The 14,725-nt window shown below is 39.9% G+C and overlaps 1 protein-coding gene across 1 annotated transcript; it reads left to right on the plus strand.

The window, feature by feature from the left end:
- The first annotated feature begins 10,508 nt into the window (after positions 1-10,508).
- On the plus strand, positions 10,509-14,222 carry LOC141333928 (uncharacterized). The gene is made up of 2 exons (XM_073839083.1): positions 10,509-10,682; positions 11,881-14,222. Exon 2 carries the CDS (start codon positions 11,890-11,892, stop codon positions 12,682-12,684), a length of 795 nt encoding a protein of 264 aa, XP_073695184.1. The 5' UTR covers positions 10,509-10,682; positions 11,881-11,889; the 3' UTR covers positions 12,685-14,222.
- Positions 14,223-14,725: the final 503 nt, after the last annotated feature.

Here is a 14,725-nt window from a genome sequence, read left to right on the forward strand (position 1 = left end):
GAGATGTGTTGATGATGTGTGTGAGTGCCGGTAGGATTGTAGGAGAGATTGTTTGGAGAAGGTGTGAGGGGATAGGATCTAAAGGACATGTCGTCAGATGGCTGGAGAGGAAAAGTTTGGTTACTTCTGCCTCCGAGTAAGGACAGAAGGAGAAGAGAGGAGTTCCAGCCGTGAGTGTGGTCAGTTTTAGTTCCTGTATGTGTGGAGCTGAGAACTTATTATTGATCAATGTAGTTTTGTCTGTAAAAAATGTGGCGAAGTCATCAGCTGTTATAGAAGTTGTGGGAGGTGGTGGAGGGGGACAAAGCAGTGTATTAAATGTTTTGAAAAGGTTGCGTGCGTCCGGAGAATTGTTGATCCTGTTGTGGAAGTATGAAGATTTGGCTGTATGTACTTGGGTAGCGAAATATGAGAGCATAGACCGATACATACTGAGGTCGGATGGATCCTTAGATTTGTGCCATTTTCTCTCGGCTGCCCTAAGTTTGGACCGATGCTCACGAAGAACATCGGATAACCAAGGGGTTGTCGGAGCAGCTCGTGCTGGCCTGGAGGAGAGAGGGCATATAACATCTAGACAGGAGGTAAGAGTGGAGCATAAGGTGTCAGTTGCTGCATTAGTGTCCAGGGATGAGAAGTGAGTAGGAGTAGATCAAATGAAGCTAGAAGTGAATGGAAGTCAGCAGCATAGGGTTTGTCAAGGTGAATGTTGAGGTCCCCAAAGACTAGAAGTGGGCTGCCATCCTCTGGAAACGAGGACAGCAGCCCATCCAGCTCTTCTAAGAAGATGCCAAGTTGAGTAGGAGGGCGGTAGATTACCACAATGTGGAGTTCTATAGGAGATGTTACAGTGATTGTATGAGATTCGAATGAACTATAATTGCATAGAGGAGAATGGGTTGAGTATTTCCAGTTGTTAGAAATAAGAAGTCCTGTACCCCCGCCCCTGCCAGTGTGACGAGGGGTGTGAGAGAAGGAAAAGTTATTAGAAAGAGCAGCTGGGGTTGCAGAGTCTTCTGGACGAATCCAGGTCTCAGTCAAACCTAGAATGCTCAGACCAGATTGCACAGAAAATGCTGAAATGAAGTCAGCTTTGTTGACAGCTGACTGACAGTTCCAGAGTCCAACCGTGAAAGAGAAAGGTTTAGTGGAAGAGGTGTCAATAGGACGCAGGTTAGAAATATTGCGTCAACGTGTGCGTGTGATATTAGTGCGGTGTGTAGAGACCACCGGAATGAGTTGGAAACACATGATAGAGAAGGACAGAAAGAAGAGTGAAATAAAGGAAAGGAGTACTTAAGTGCGTTGTCGGTGTCGTTGCTCGGTTAAGTCGCGCAGGAAAAGTCGCAAGTCTTTACTCTCGTCGGTCTTCACGCGAGGAGGCTGAACGCTTCCGCTGACGCTTCAGCCAAAGCCGCTGACGCTAGACAACCAAACAGTGCTTCACTGATAAAAGCTAGGGACGCCTCCTAGGCTCAGTCAGCCGCAAATGTATCGCCTGCACGCAAAATGGCTCAATCGAAACTCAAAAAGCAACAGCTTCGCACTTGTAATAGCTCTGGAAGGGAACGATATGAAATAACAAAAGCTTCCTTTGGCCGTACGCTCAGTTATCAGTTTTAATGATTGCAATAAAAACTAGAATTTAAAGCAAAAACAAACGCAGGACAAATAACAGAAGAACACTCCTTTTCTAACAGTGAATAGATGTAAATAAAACAAACGAATATCTAAATAGAACAACAGAGTGCTTTAAGAAGCAGCTCAAAATTAATATTAACGAATAAGTAAGTAAATAGAAACGACAGAGTGCGTTTAGAAGCAGCTCAAAATTAATATTAACGAATAAGTAAATAGAAACGACAGAGTGCATTTAGAAGCAGCTCAAAATTAATATTAACGAATAAGTAAGTAAATAGGAATACTGATCTAAAAGATGAGACAAGGATCATTTTGCCAAAAATCAATATTGACCACTTGAGGTTGTATACTGAGCTGCGCATTCCACACAAGATTGTGGCCGGAAGATCAACAGCAGCAACTGCATCACAAAAAAACTAATCCAACTGCTACATCACCTGTCATTATAGCTGAATTTTTGCCATCATCACCTATCGTCTTCAAAGTGGCTGCCTCACCTGACTGTGACATTGTCACCTACCACCACAACAGCAGCAGTACAGCACAATCACGTCAGCAGTAAGTCAGCATCAGAAAACAGTAACGATGTAAACTAATGAAAGTTAAGTCATGTTTTCTCACATTTACTATTTTCTTATGACATCTATCACTTGTCGATCCATCAGTTTACATTTACAACTCTACGTGTTTGCTGCTTAACCATGGATTGATTTTTTTTTTTACATTGGTCTTTTTGACAACAGCAGACGTCCGAGCTGATTAAAAATGTCAGATCATTCTCTTCCAGCAGGAGGCGCTATCAGAATGGTACACAAAGCAGCGCCGCAGCTGACTTTGAAACGTGCAGCGCTCATATTTATTCAGTGGATAGCCTTATAAAGTTTCATCGCAAATCTTGCCTTTTAGTCTACACATTTAGGATAACCTGAAAGTAATTAATATCAAGTAAACTAAGTAAATTAATATCAGCATATGAAGTATATTCGTCTATCATTGTCTCTGAGAGAATGCTGAAAGCGCTGTTTTTACTTTCACTTTAACATATTGCGCAGTTTTTGCTTTGCTTGTGTAATATCCATTGGCTCACCTTCATGGTTTAAATTTAAAACATAAATATGTATAAAAATGCAGTATAAAAAAATGTGTTCACAATATTTTGCGACGTAACCCTAACATAGTGCGCTTTCCATCAACGTTTTTCACTCATTGAAAGCTACGTCTGTCTGTACGCAATGCTGGACGATCCTGGCTATAGTGGAACAATAAAGCACAATAGATGGTTTAGAACTTTAAATATTTATTGCACAGACCGACGCAGAGAGACTCTTTTTTTTTTTCCTGGGCATAAGTTTCACGTTTCATAAACATTTTTGCCTTTCACCTCAGCGAGGGGAAAGTAGTGCTTATACTTCCAGTTTGCGAAAGTTACCTGTGAACTTGTTGGACTTGCAGTCGTTGTGACTCCTGGATGTTGGTGTGTGCGGCTGACCGTGCGTGTGCACCCGCACTACTCTGCCTCTGATTGGCAAACAATGGAAATTTACTCAGTCTAAGCCAATCATCGCGTTCTCAGTTACACCACGTTTACAGACACACCAATCATCATCACTGGTTAGGCTATGTGTCCCGCCCCGAACACACACAAACCCCAGAGAAAGAGAGGTCCTATGGCTGAGAGAGACACTGCTTGCTTGAAAACCGCTTCAGTGTTCTCAGTTTTAGTAACGCGCATTTTAAAGCCAGTAACGGTAACGGCGTTGTAACGGGGGAAACAGTAATTCGTTTGATTACTCGTTACTGAAAAAAGTATCGCCGTTAGTAACGCCGTTTATTTATAGCGCCGTTATTCCCATCACTGGTAATGCTCTCGACACCTTATTTTGGGTAAAAATAAGAAAAATTTTACTTTTCTCAAAAGAAACTGGATTTTTTTTTTGTGGATTGCCTGATTTATCGTCATTGATATTGTTATCACAATAAATACCAGAAGTATTGTGATCTATTTTTAAGTCCATATCACCCATCCTTACCTTCAACCCTAATCTAACATACCTAAACAAGTTAATCTAGATCTTTAGGATCTGCTGTTCTTTAGGAACAAGCAGGTGAGTTTGATCAAGTTTGGAGGTAAGCTCTGCAGGGAAATGGATCTCATGGGCCAGAGTTGAGAACCCCTGGTTTAGATCCTACTGTTATCTGTGGGCAGGTGGTGTACTGTAGTGGTGCACACACTACTCAGAGAATGCATCAGTAAGTTTAGTATAGGATTGCAGTACTATACTATTGTTGTATAGTTATGCACATTTTACATGAATAATTCTTTGTTTTTTTCTGGAACAGTAAGAAAGATATAATTGATGTCAGCGTGGAAAAAAAAATTTAAAGTATAATTATTAATGTTATGACTGTTTTAAACTCATTTGATCTGCACATTATAGGAACTATGTCCAGTTTGTGGAAGTTCTTTTTTCAGAAGTCATGATTGAATTCCATGTTAGTATCTGTGTGGATAAGTATGTTACATAGCAGTATGTTACATACCTAACCCTAAGCCACATTACAATCATTGATATTTGTACAGCATAGAGCAAATTATTTTTTACAATCATTATACATTTGGTTTATTTTTAAGTTGCTCTAGAGAGATTTAGAACTTCAGTGGATGCTATAAGAATAATGGTGATCGTTTTAATTGGGTAAAAACATTTAGTCAAAACAGTAAACAGAATGTTTTACTAACAACCAGGGGCGGAGCCAGACGATGTAAACATTCGGGGCTTAGCCCAAACCTAGGGGGGTCCATGCTCCCCCGTGTAGATTTTTTCCCAATTACGTCATCTAAATGCACTATTTTTCAGGCTGTTTGAGATAATAGAATGCCTAAAAATCTATACACTATCTGGGAAAATGATGATAGTTATTCAGTAAAAAAACAAAAACAAAACAAAAATTCACCCAGTAGAGCCTACAACCTATTTTGAATTTAATTGTTCTCCAGCTGTAGTGAATCCAAAACACCAAAAATGTTAAGGATGACTCATTTTCACCCCTGGCAACTAAAAAGAGGCAACCATTATCTGACTTTTTAAGTTAGCCTACATAGGTAAAATTGGAATTTGGTGTAAACATCATTACTAATCTTAGGAGTTCAGTTCTGTTTGTTTTGTGCTTAGCTGACAAATTTGCTACATCAGAATCCATGCCATAATAATTTTGGCTGCTCTACTAGCAAACAGCAAATGCTGCAGTGCCAAGTAAATGTGTTCTTCAATACTCTAAATCGAATAACAGGCCAACAAAATAATATTTACTAAAATTATATTATATTTCTTTGGGAAACAGCGCAGTATGATAAACAACATGACCATATGTTATTATATTATGGTACTTTTTTGTTTGCCTATTGGTCACGTTTCTCCTGACTCTTCTTCTCTTACTCATGCTCCACTCATCTCTGGAAATGTCTTCCACTGAAAGAAGAAAGTGTAAACCTAAGAAAGTATTAGTGTTTCTGATCACAAACTTAAGATGCAAAAAAAATTAAATGCAAATCTTATTCTCTTACATTTACTTCTGGCATCTGTGCTCCCCTTTACTCATCTGCTCTTCACTCCTTACTGCTAAACACATTTTCATCTCTTGTCCCTCTTCCAATTCACCTGCTTCCATATTTCATTTATTTTCATCTCTATTTTCTTTGCTTTCTCCCTCACTCATCCCTTTCTTCTCCACTCCTAAAATCCAGACTTCCACTTGTCCTCTTCTCTCCTATTTCTCCACTCCTCATCACACATTTTTCTCCTCTCTCCTTCTCTTAACTTCTGCTTTTCACTTCTTTCTCACTCTCCTCATCATCTCTCCTCCTCTTGTCCTCCAGCCTCTCCTGCTGCACAGGTGTATTCGTGTCCTTGCCTCTTCACTCACTTATTTTTCCTCCTTGCTCATTTTTAGACTTATCTCCTTTCTCCGAATTTAATAAATATATACATGTAAAAGCTATTAACCATACAGAAATTCTGTATATCTAACCTATTTAGTAAACATATTAAACATCTCCATTCTTTTGCTCCTTTTTCACTCTCCATTCTTTTCCTCCTACACACTTTCTTCTATTTCTTATTTGCATTCCTTTCCAACTGTCGTGCCTCCATTCTTTCTCTCACAAACCCTCTAAATCTTTGCTCTCCTATTGTTGTCTTGATCAAGCATTTTTTGTCGTCTTCTGTTTCTGTTGCGGCAACATAAGGCTGTATCGACGTGGCTTTAATTGAGCGAATCTGTCAATAACGCTGTCAGGGTTGATGTCATTCAAATTGTCCTTTTCAATTGACATGATGGCCAAGTCGTTGAGCCTGTCTTGACCCATGGTGTTCCTTAACCATGTATGAAGACGGCGCAAGGCACCGAAGGAGCGTTCACAGCTGCAGCTGCTTACTGGAATCGTCAGGGCAACTTGGAAGAGAGCCTTCAGGGTGGGAAACATGTCTTCATCAAGCAGTTGGAACACAGTGGAGGTGTCAGGGACTGTCTCTTTCTCCATCCTTCATCCTTCTATTGATGAAACTTTTAGCCACTAGGAGTTCTTCTGGCTTCAACTGAATCTTATAATGGGAAGCAAGGCTTTTGAGGGCTTCTTCAGAGAGAAAGGTCTCTGAGGTTGGGTTGCAAGCATGAATACCTGACATAAGTGCTTCTCCCAGACCTGAAAACCGATGGGTGAGTTCCTCTACCATCCTGTCCAGACATGGATAAAAAAGCTTTTGTCTGAATTCATCTGAGGTGGTCAGATTGGAGGTTGACCCACAGGCTGACTCCACCACAAAACCATCATATCTTTTTTGTTTTTGCCTAGGACCAACAGGGAGCTGGATGTCATTTGCCTCACATAAGGCCATGGCCCTCCTGAACACATCTTCACCACCAGAGTCTGTGCGGAGCTCTGTCAAAGTTTGAAGACTGCCGTCTTGTACTGAACTGCTTTGCTCAAGTCCAAACTTTCCCCCTGCAGGTACCGATGTAGACCTTCAGTTATGCCGAGGAGTTTGGAAAACATCACAAGCATGTAGAGTGTCTTTGTCTTGCAGAGTTTTGATCGGATCTCTAGGGCCATGGATGTGTTCATGTTGCTGAGACACACTAAAATGGCAGAAAGGTTGTTCAAGACAGCATTGACAGACCTCACCTGGCATGCCCATCTTCTTGTGGAGAGCTGCACAAGTTCAGATGGCCTTAATCCAAGTTGTTTCTGGATTTCTATGAACTTGTTGTGGTTCACAAGTGAGTTGCTGAAAAATGTGTCCACATTCTCAAGCAGTTCAAAGAATGCGGTAGCTTCAGGTATAGCTTTGCATGTGTAGCACAGAACAAGGTTGAGTTTGTGTGCATAGCAGTGCACATACACTGCTTCAGGGTGTCGCTCTCTGAAGTGGGCTTGGACACCGCCCACTGCTCCACTCATGACAGATGCCCCATCATAGGCTTGTGCAACACACAGTAGGTCACCCAAGTTGTGCGACTGTAACATTGCCTCTATCTCATCTGTAATGGACTTCATCAAAGCCCTGTAACTTCCGAAGCCCAAGAAAACACTCTCGCACTACGCCTTTTTGCGTAACAAAACGCACACAGACTGCAAGCTGCTCTGTGCATCTGTCTCTGGCCTTGTCTGCCATTACAGAGTACATCTTTGCAATCTTCATTTGCTTGATGATGCTTTCTGTGATTGAACCAGCAAAGGACCAGCATAAACCAGCTTATACCAGCAAAGGACCAGCATAAACCAGCAAGGGACCAGCATAAACCAGCAAGGTACCAGCATATACCAGCAAAGGACCAGCATAAACCAGCAAAGGACCAGCATAAACCAGCAAAGGACCAGCATAAACCAGCAAAGGACCAGCATAAACCAGCAAATGACCAGCATAAACCAGCAAAGGACCAGCATAAACCAGCAAGGTACCAGCATATACCAGCAAAGGACCAGCATAAACCAGCAAAGGACCAGCATAAACCAGCAAAGGACCAGCATAAACCAGCAAAGGACCAGCAAAAACCAGCAAATGACCAGCATAAACCAGCAAAGGACCAGCATAAACCAGCAAAGGACCAGCATATACCAGCAAAGGACCAGCATAAACCAGCAAAGGACCAGCATAAACCAGCAAAGGACCAGCATATACCAGCAAAGGACCAGCATAAACCAGCAAAGGACCAGCATATACCAGCAAAGGACCAGCATATACCAGCAAAGGACCAGCATATACAAGCAAAGGACCAGCATAAACCAGCAAGGGACCAGCATAAACCAGTAAAGGAGCAGCATAAACCAGCAAAGGACCAGCATAAACCAGCAAAGGACCAGCATAGACCAGCATAAACCAGCAAAGGACCAGCATATACCAGCAAAGGACCAGCATAAACCAGCAAGGGACCAGCATATACCAGCAAAGGACCAGCATAAACCAGCAAGGGACCAGCATATACCAGCAAAGGACCAGCATAAACCAGCAAATGACCAGCATATACCAGCAAAGGACCAGCATAAACCAGCAAAGGACCAGCATAAACCAGCAAAGGACCAGCATAAACCAGCAAGGGACCAGCAAAGGACCAGCATAAACCAGCAAGGGACCAGCAAAGGACCAGCAAAGGACCAGCATAAACCAGCAAAGGACCAGCATAAACCAGCAAGGGACCAGCAAAGGACCAGCATAAACCAGCAAGGGACCAGCAAAGGACCAGCAAGGGACCAGCATAAACCAGCAAATGACCAGCATATACCAGCAAAGGACCAGCATAAACCAGCAAAGGACCAGCATAAACCAGCAAAGGACCAGCATAAACCAGCAAAGGACCAGCATAAACCAGCAAGGGACCAGCATAAACCAGCAAATGACCAGCATATACCAGCAAAGGACCAGCATAAACCAGCAAAGGACCAGCATAAACCAGCAAAGGACCAGCATAAACCAGCAAGGGACCAGCAAAGGACCAGCATAAACCAGCAAGGGACCAGCAAAGGACCAGCATAAACCAGCAAAGGACCAGCATATACCAGCAAAGGACCAGCAAAGGACCAGCATAAACCAGCTAAAACCAGCATCCCAGCACCAAAACATACCTAACAAGCTAATGCTGTTTTTTTTCAGCAGGGGGTAAACAAAGCGCAGACTGATTTACTTAGTGTTTTGCTAAGAGGCGCTTAAGCAGACGCCATTGTTATACAGTTTACCTTCATACAATAATAATACCCGGTGTATATGGTATTCAACAAGAAAGTAATTCAGCAGCAAGTAGTCCTAAAGCATTGCATTATGCAGCAGCAGCAGAGCAGAGAGCAGCAACAGCATTCCCATGCATTACAGCTGTTCTTATAAGTGTTATGTTCTTTAAGTTTAATTTCAGTGTACCATTATTGGTTAAGTTCAGAGTAATTAAGGCTTTTTTGGAGCTGTACGCATACATTTTCTATTGAAAACTCAAATGAGATCTGTAGGTCTTTCATCAGTCATGATCAGTTACCTGAGTTTTCATAGGCTAGTGTAAGTATTTGTATGTCTAATTTATTTTCAGACTGGAAAATTGAGAGTGATGAACAGCAGGCAGCATACAGGTTTTGAAAGTTTTTTTCTTTTGTTTTTTGCATAAAGCTGAAGACCAGACACCTCTAAAAGTAACATCACTTGACAAAAACCATCGACTTGAGATTTAAAAAGATCTGTTTCTCCATCATTACTTTGCCAGGCAGTTTTAAGTCTATTCATAGCACTGAGTCTGCTTTGCTGATAGTGATTAATTATATTTTAGTTGCTATCGATGCGGGGGACTGTGATTTTAATTCTTTTAGACTTTGATACTGTCGATCACCTCTTGCTCTTTATACAGATCCTATGTGGGATTCAAATGTTCGGTCTTGCGATTCTGCAAAAGATCTGGTTGACAAGTAACTTTAAATGATTCAAAGGCTGAGGTTATAGGCTAGATTTTTTTCAGCTTTTTTAAGGAGCATTTCTATGATAGTGAGACTGACTTTTACATAACTTAATGTGCAATCATATAAATCAGAATAATGTAAAATATCAATAAATTGAATAAACAGAAATTATAGATGTTATATACTTTATCATTTCAATAAAGATAATCTGGGGAAATGTAAATTACATGTTGTTAACATATATATATTTTTTTAAATCCACTGTCAATGTAATCCTTACATGGACCTTTAATGAAATCCACTTTAATCAAAAAAATATTATGAACCAAATATAACTGCCTTTAAAGTCCTGTAATTTGATGAAAAAGATACTCATTTTACATTTGGAAACAAGACTGCTAATATGAAATGTTATACTTAAGAGAACAGGACTTTTATTTTGGCCTGCTGGTGTGACGTCATAGGGCTGCGTTCCTGTCTGTGATTCTGCTGAAGAAAGGTGACTGGTTTTGATCATTTAAGTGTTTAAATAGTTGTATATAAAAGTGTGAAATGAATTATCACCGAGTGTAAGTATGTCATTATTTATCTACTGACTTTAAGGTTATTTTGTGTGAATACAGCGGTCTCATTTCTCTCCTTGTATCTGAAGCAGTTTATCATAAACACGAATTCAGTCTCTGTCGAGTAACGTTAGAGATGATGGAGAAACGGATCTTTCGGAAATTCCGAGTCAATTGAATCAATTGATTCGCAAAATGATTCAGTGTTTCGAATCACCACACGCTGATGACCAAAACTGGAAATACAACGAATATAACAAACATGTGAACCTGTAATACATTAAATGTAGCATGCTGTTTCAGTAAAGACCAAGTTCATCTTACTGTCCTTTTATTAATTTCAATAGATTCTCATTATTATTTATATATTATTCTGATCCTTAAACAGGACAAAGTGTTCCAACACACAGAAAAACTCCTGGTAAATCGACTGAGATCCATGTGACACACAATTTTAATGATGGAGTTTATCAAAGAGGAGAGTGAAGACATGAAGATTGAAGAAACATTCAGAGTCAAACAAGAAGATACTGAGGAACAAACAGGTTGGTTTTCATTCTCAAAGCTGAACTCACTCATTAAATCATTATTAAAATGTCCAGGTCTACAGAAGTTAAAGATTTTTTAAGAATGTCATATGAGTGTAGTAATTAAACATTTGATTTGTGAAATATTAACATGCATTCACTTAATTATGCACCATAAACCATAAAATGCAAACAATTAACTTTACATTTTCTATAAGTGTTTTTCTCAAAAGCGATCACTGTACCTTGTAAATGTAATTTAGTTTCCAGGCAGATTAAAACTGATGTTTTGAGCTTCAAAAACATCAGTCTGCTAGTAATATGAAACATTTCTCCAGCTGACACAGCTTGCTATAGTTACTGTATGCTGCCTACATTAGTTTCTGATTTAAAGGGCTTTAGAGAGCAGATAACATGGCCAGTAATTTTATAATAATGCATGATAGATGTAAATCAAACTGTTTGTTAGACAGACAGTTCAAATCAGAAACACAAAATGTGCACCAGAGAAAACATCTGTCTTGATCTTGATCTTCAGTCATCCTCAATTGTAAATGTATCATCAGAAGTTGATCTAGGATGAGTTTTCTCCTCTTCTTCACGTAGCAGCGGCACATGTGTGGGATCTTCTTCAGATGAAGAGAAATAAACTCAATGAATCTTTAGTTATATGGTTGTTTTTTAGACAGACCGAGACTAGCTCATATATGATCCAGTGAGTTAGCGTTGTTTTTTACTTATAGCTAAAAAAGAGACAAACAGAGCACATATACAAGGAGAGTGAATTGAGAACAATTCAGATAACACCACACACAATATTTTGTATAGAGTTATTTTGAAATATAATATTAGAAGCTACCTTAAGATGATATTTTTACACAATCATTATCATTTGTGCTTGTGTAATTTTTTAAAGTGTTTCTAGTCATCCAAGCATGCCTATATGCCCATGTAATGGGGCATAACACAAACTTGTGAGGACAAAATGGGAACATTACATTACAACATATATCTTTAGACAAAATGTAAATAATAATTCTGCTCCGTAACGAATTTCAAGTGCTATGCTATAAAACTGGGCTTAACATGCATTTGTCTTTTCGCCTTAGACATTGTGACAGTGAAAGTGGAGAGTCAAGATCTGAATGAAATGGAAGAGAAAGTAATAAACCACCCTGATTTTATAACTAGAGAAAAATCTTTTCGTTTTTCACAGACTGAAAACATGTCCTCTCAAAAAAGACCTCAGAAGACTGGAACTACAAGTCATTTCTTCTGCCAACATTGTGGAAAGAGTTTCAGTCAAAATGGAAACCTTAAAGTCCACATGAAAATTCACACTGGAGAGAAGCCTTACTCCTGCCAATATTGTGGGAAGAGCTTCCTACGAACAGATGAACTTAAGAGTCACTTGAGAGTTCACACTGGAGAAAAGCCGTTTGAATGCGGTCTGTGTGGAAAGAGTTTTAGTCAAAACAGAAACCTTAAAGTCCACATGAGAATTCACACTGGAGAGAAACTTTACACCTGCAAACTGTGTGGAAAAACCTATACTCAAGAAGCAAACCTCAAGATTCACATGAGAATTCACACTGGAGAGAAGCCTTACACCTGCCAATATTGCGGGCAAAGCTTCATAAGACCAGATGACCTTAAGAATCATTTGAGAGTTCACACTGGAGAGAAGGCGTTTGAATGTGGTCAGTGTGGAAAGAGTTTTAGTAAAAACGGAAACCTTAAAGTCCACATGAAAATTCACACTGGAGAGAAACCTTACTCCTGCCAATATTGTGGGAACGGCTTCCTACGAACAGAGGAACTTAAGAACCATTTGAGAGTTCACACTGGAGAGAAGCCATTTAAATGCAGTCTGTGTGGAAAGAGTTTCTCTCATAAATCAACCTTTAATAAACATATGAGGATTCACACTGGAGAGAAGCCTTATATATGCGATCAGTGTGGAAAATGTTTCCCTTATGCAGATAGGCTTAATAAGCACATGAAGATTCACTTCAGATAGAGCTGTTTTAACTGCCATCAGTGTGGACTGAGATTCAGAGACAGGAGTCTTCTTAAAGGGGTGCTATTATGCTTTTTCACTTTTTGAACTTTAGCCAGCGTGTGGTGTGTATGTTTGGGCATAAAAAACATCTACAAAGTTACAAATCTCAAAGTCCACTCCAAACGGAGATATTTCGTTTTTAAAAAATGTCCTTTTCAAGAACTACAGCGAACGACTCGTTTGGGCTACTGCGTTTGTTTTCCACATGCAATGATGTCACAACGCGGTATCCCGCCTGCTGAAATTCAATTCGTTGGCGGGTGGGGGATTCGCCTAACTTTACCCATGTAATATGGACAGCCGCTTTTGGGATGCTATAGCGAGCCGTAGGTCGGCTCGTTTAAACGCAGCTTTAACTAAAGGTTCGCGAACTGCTCCGGTAACCGTGCTGAAGCAGCGCCATTCACGTGTGTTGAACAGAGGGTCCAAACACAAGCAGTTCCGCGGCTGATGTAAACACGAACTAGCACATGTCTACGCCGCGCCGTAGATATGTGCAGTATGTGGTAAGAGATTTATTTATCATACAGTGTAGATAGCTTCACTAGCCTTATGGTTTCAGGCATGCAAATAATTAAATACATTAGCACAATAATGATAATATCACATATCCACGATCTCGAATGCTGACGATAGGACCAACAATAGCGTATTGTTTACTCACCCTTTATGCATCCTAGGTGTATATGACTTAATTCTTTCAGACGAATGCAATCGCAGTTATATTAAATCAATTCTGGCACTCATAGAACAGTATAGACTGAAAATAAGTCGATCCATAATAAAAAAAATGCCTCACAGGGCTCCTGGGCGGTCGGTAAAAGCCTCCTTTAGCGATATATCCATATTTAAAACGTAAGAATCACTTTAATCTAGTTTTCTGCTTTGGGAAGGGGCGCAGCAGGGCGTAACGCGGTCTACCTGTTTGCCAATCGCAACGCAGTGGGACTTCTGACCAATCACAATACTTTTGACTTTTCGGAAGGCGGGACCCGGAACTAAACGAGCCGTTTGTGCCAGCCTGGGGAGAAAGCTACTGTAATAATGTAAATTATGTGAAAAATAATGCGTTTTTCGAACAACTAACCATGTGAGCATGTTCAAGTACACCTCAAAAACAAATTAAAGACTTTGTAAAGGAGCATAATAGGACCCCTTTAAGAGACACATAATGAGACACACTGGACAAGAGCCTTTAATGTGTAATGACTGTGGAAAGACTTTCATTAATAAAGCAAACCTCAGGACTCACATGAGAGCTCACAACTGATAGAAGCTTTTCACCTGACAACAGTGTAGAAAGAGGAAAAACAAACAAACAAAAAAACACACTATATGCTTTTATAACAGTTCACACCAGAGAGAGGCCTGGAACACATTCTGGCAAGGAATTGTAAGTGTGGCAGGAGTTTAATTTCAGAATTCATCTGTTCATTCATTCTGGAGAAAATACGTTACCTGTGGGTCTTTGAAAAGTGTGCAAAAGCATTAAATTCACTTTCAACAACTTTAAAGGGGTTGTCCACTGGCTTTTGTTGAAGGCTTAATTGTGTTTATGAGGTTCACTGTTCACATGTTCATACTTCATACATCATTATTATTCACATATTATTTTTTATTTCACTACACCGCTTTTACATTCTCCTAAAAATGGTCTGTTGAGTGAGCTCAGTTTGTTTAGCTGGCCCCAGTGTGTTGTGATTCACTAACTGCCTAATGCACATTATCTGGAAACGCTGCACCTCTGTGTAAACAATGGTGCCAATAATGCCTCGTCAGTTTGAGCCTGAGCCAGACCCAGAGAATATTATTGAAAGGGATCAACCTGTACAATCACAACTCTTACAAAACGATTCAGAATGGTATGTTTGTTTTTGGTTTGTTTTTGCTATTTTTTCGATATGTATTTATTTGTAAATGCTACTGCTGATTTAAGTTGTCTTTTATTACTCAATTTTATCCACGCTAAAGCTTTATCCGTCCTACAGCATAAAAAAGA

Source organism: Garra rufa, chromosome 4 (genome assembly GCF_049309525.1).
Source record: "Garra rufa chromosome 4, GarRuf1.0, whole genome shotgun sequence".
NCBI classification, from domain to species: domain Eukaryota; kingdom Metazoa; phylum Chordata; class Actinopteri; order Cypriniformes; family Cyprinidae; genus Garra; species Garra rufa.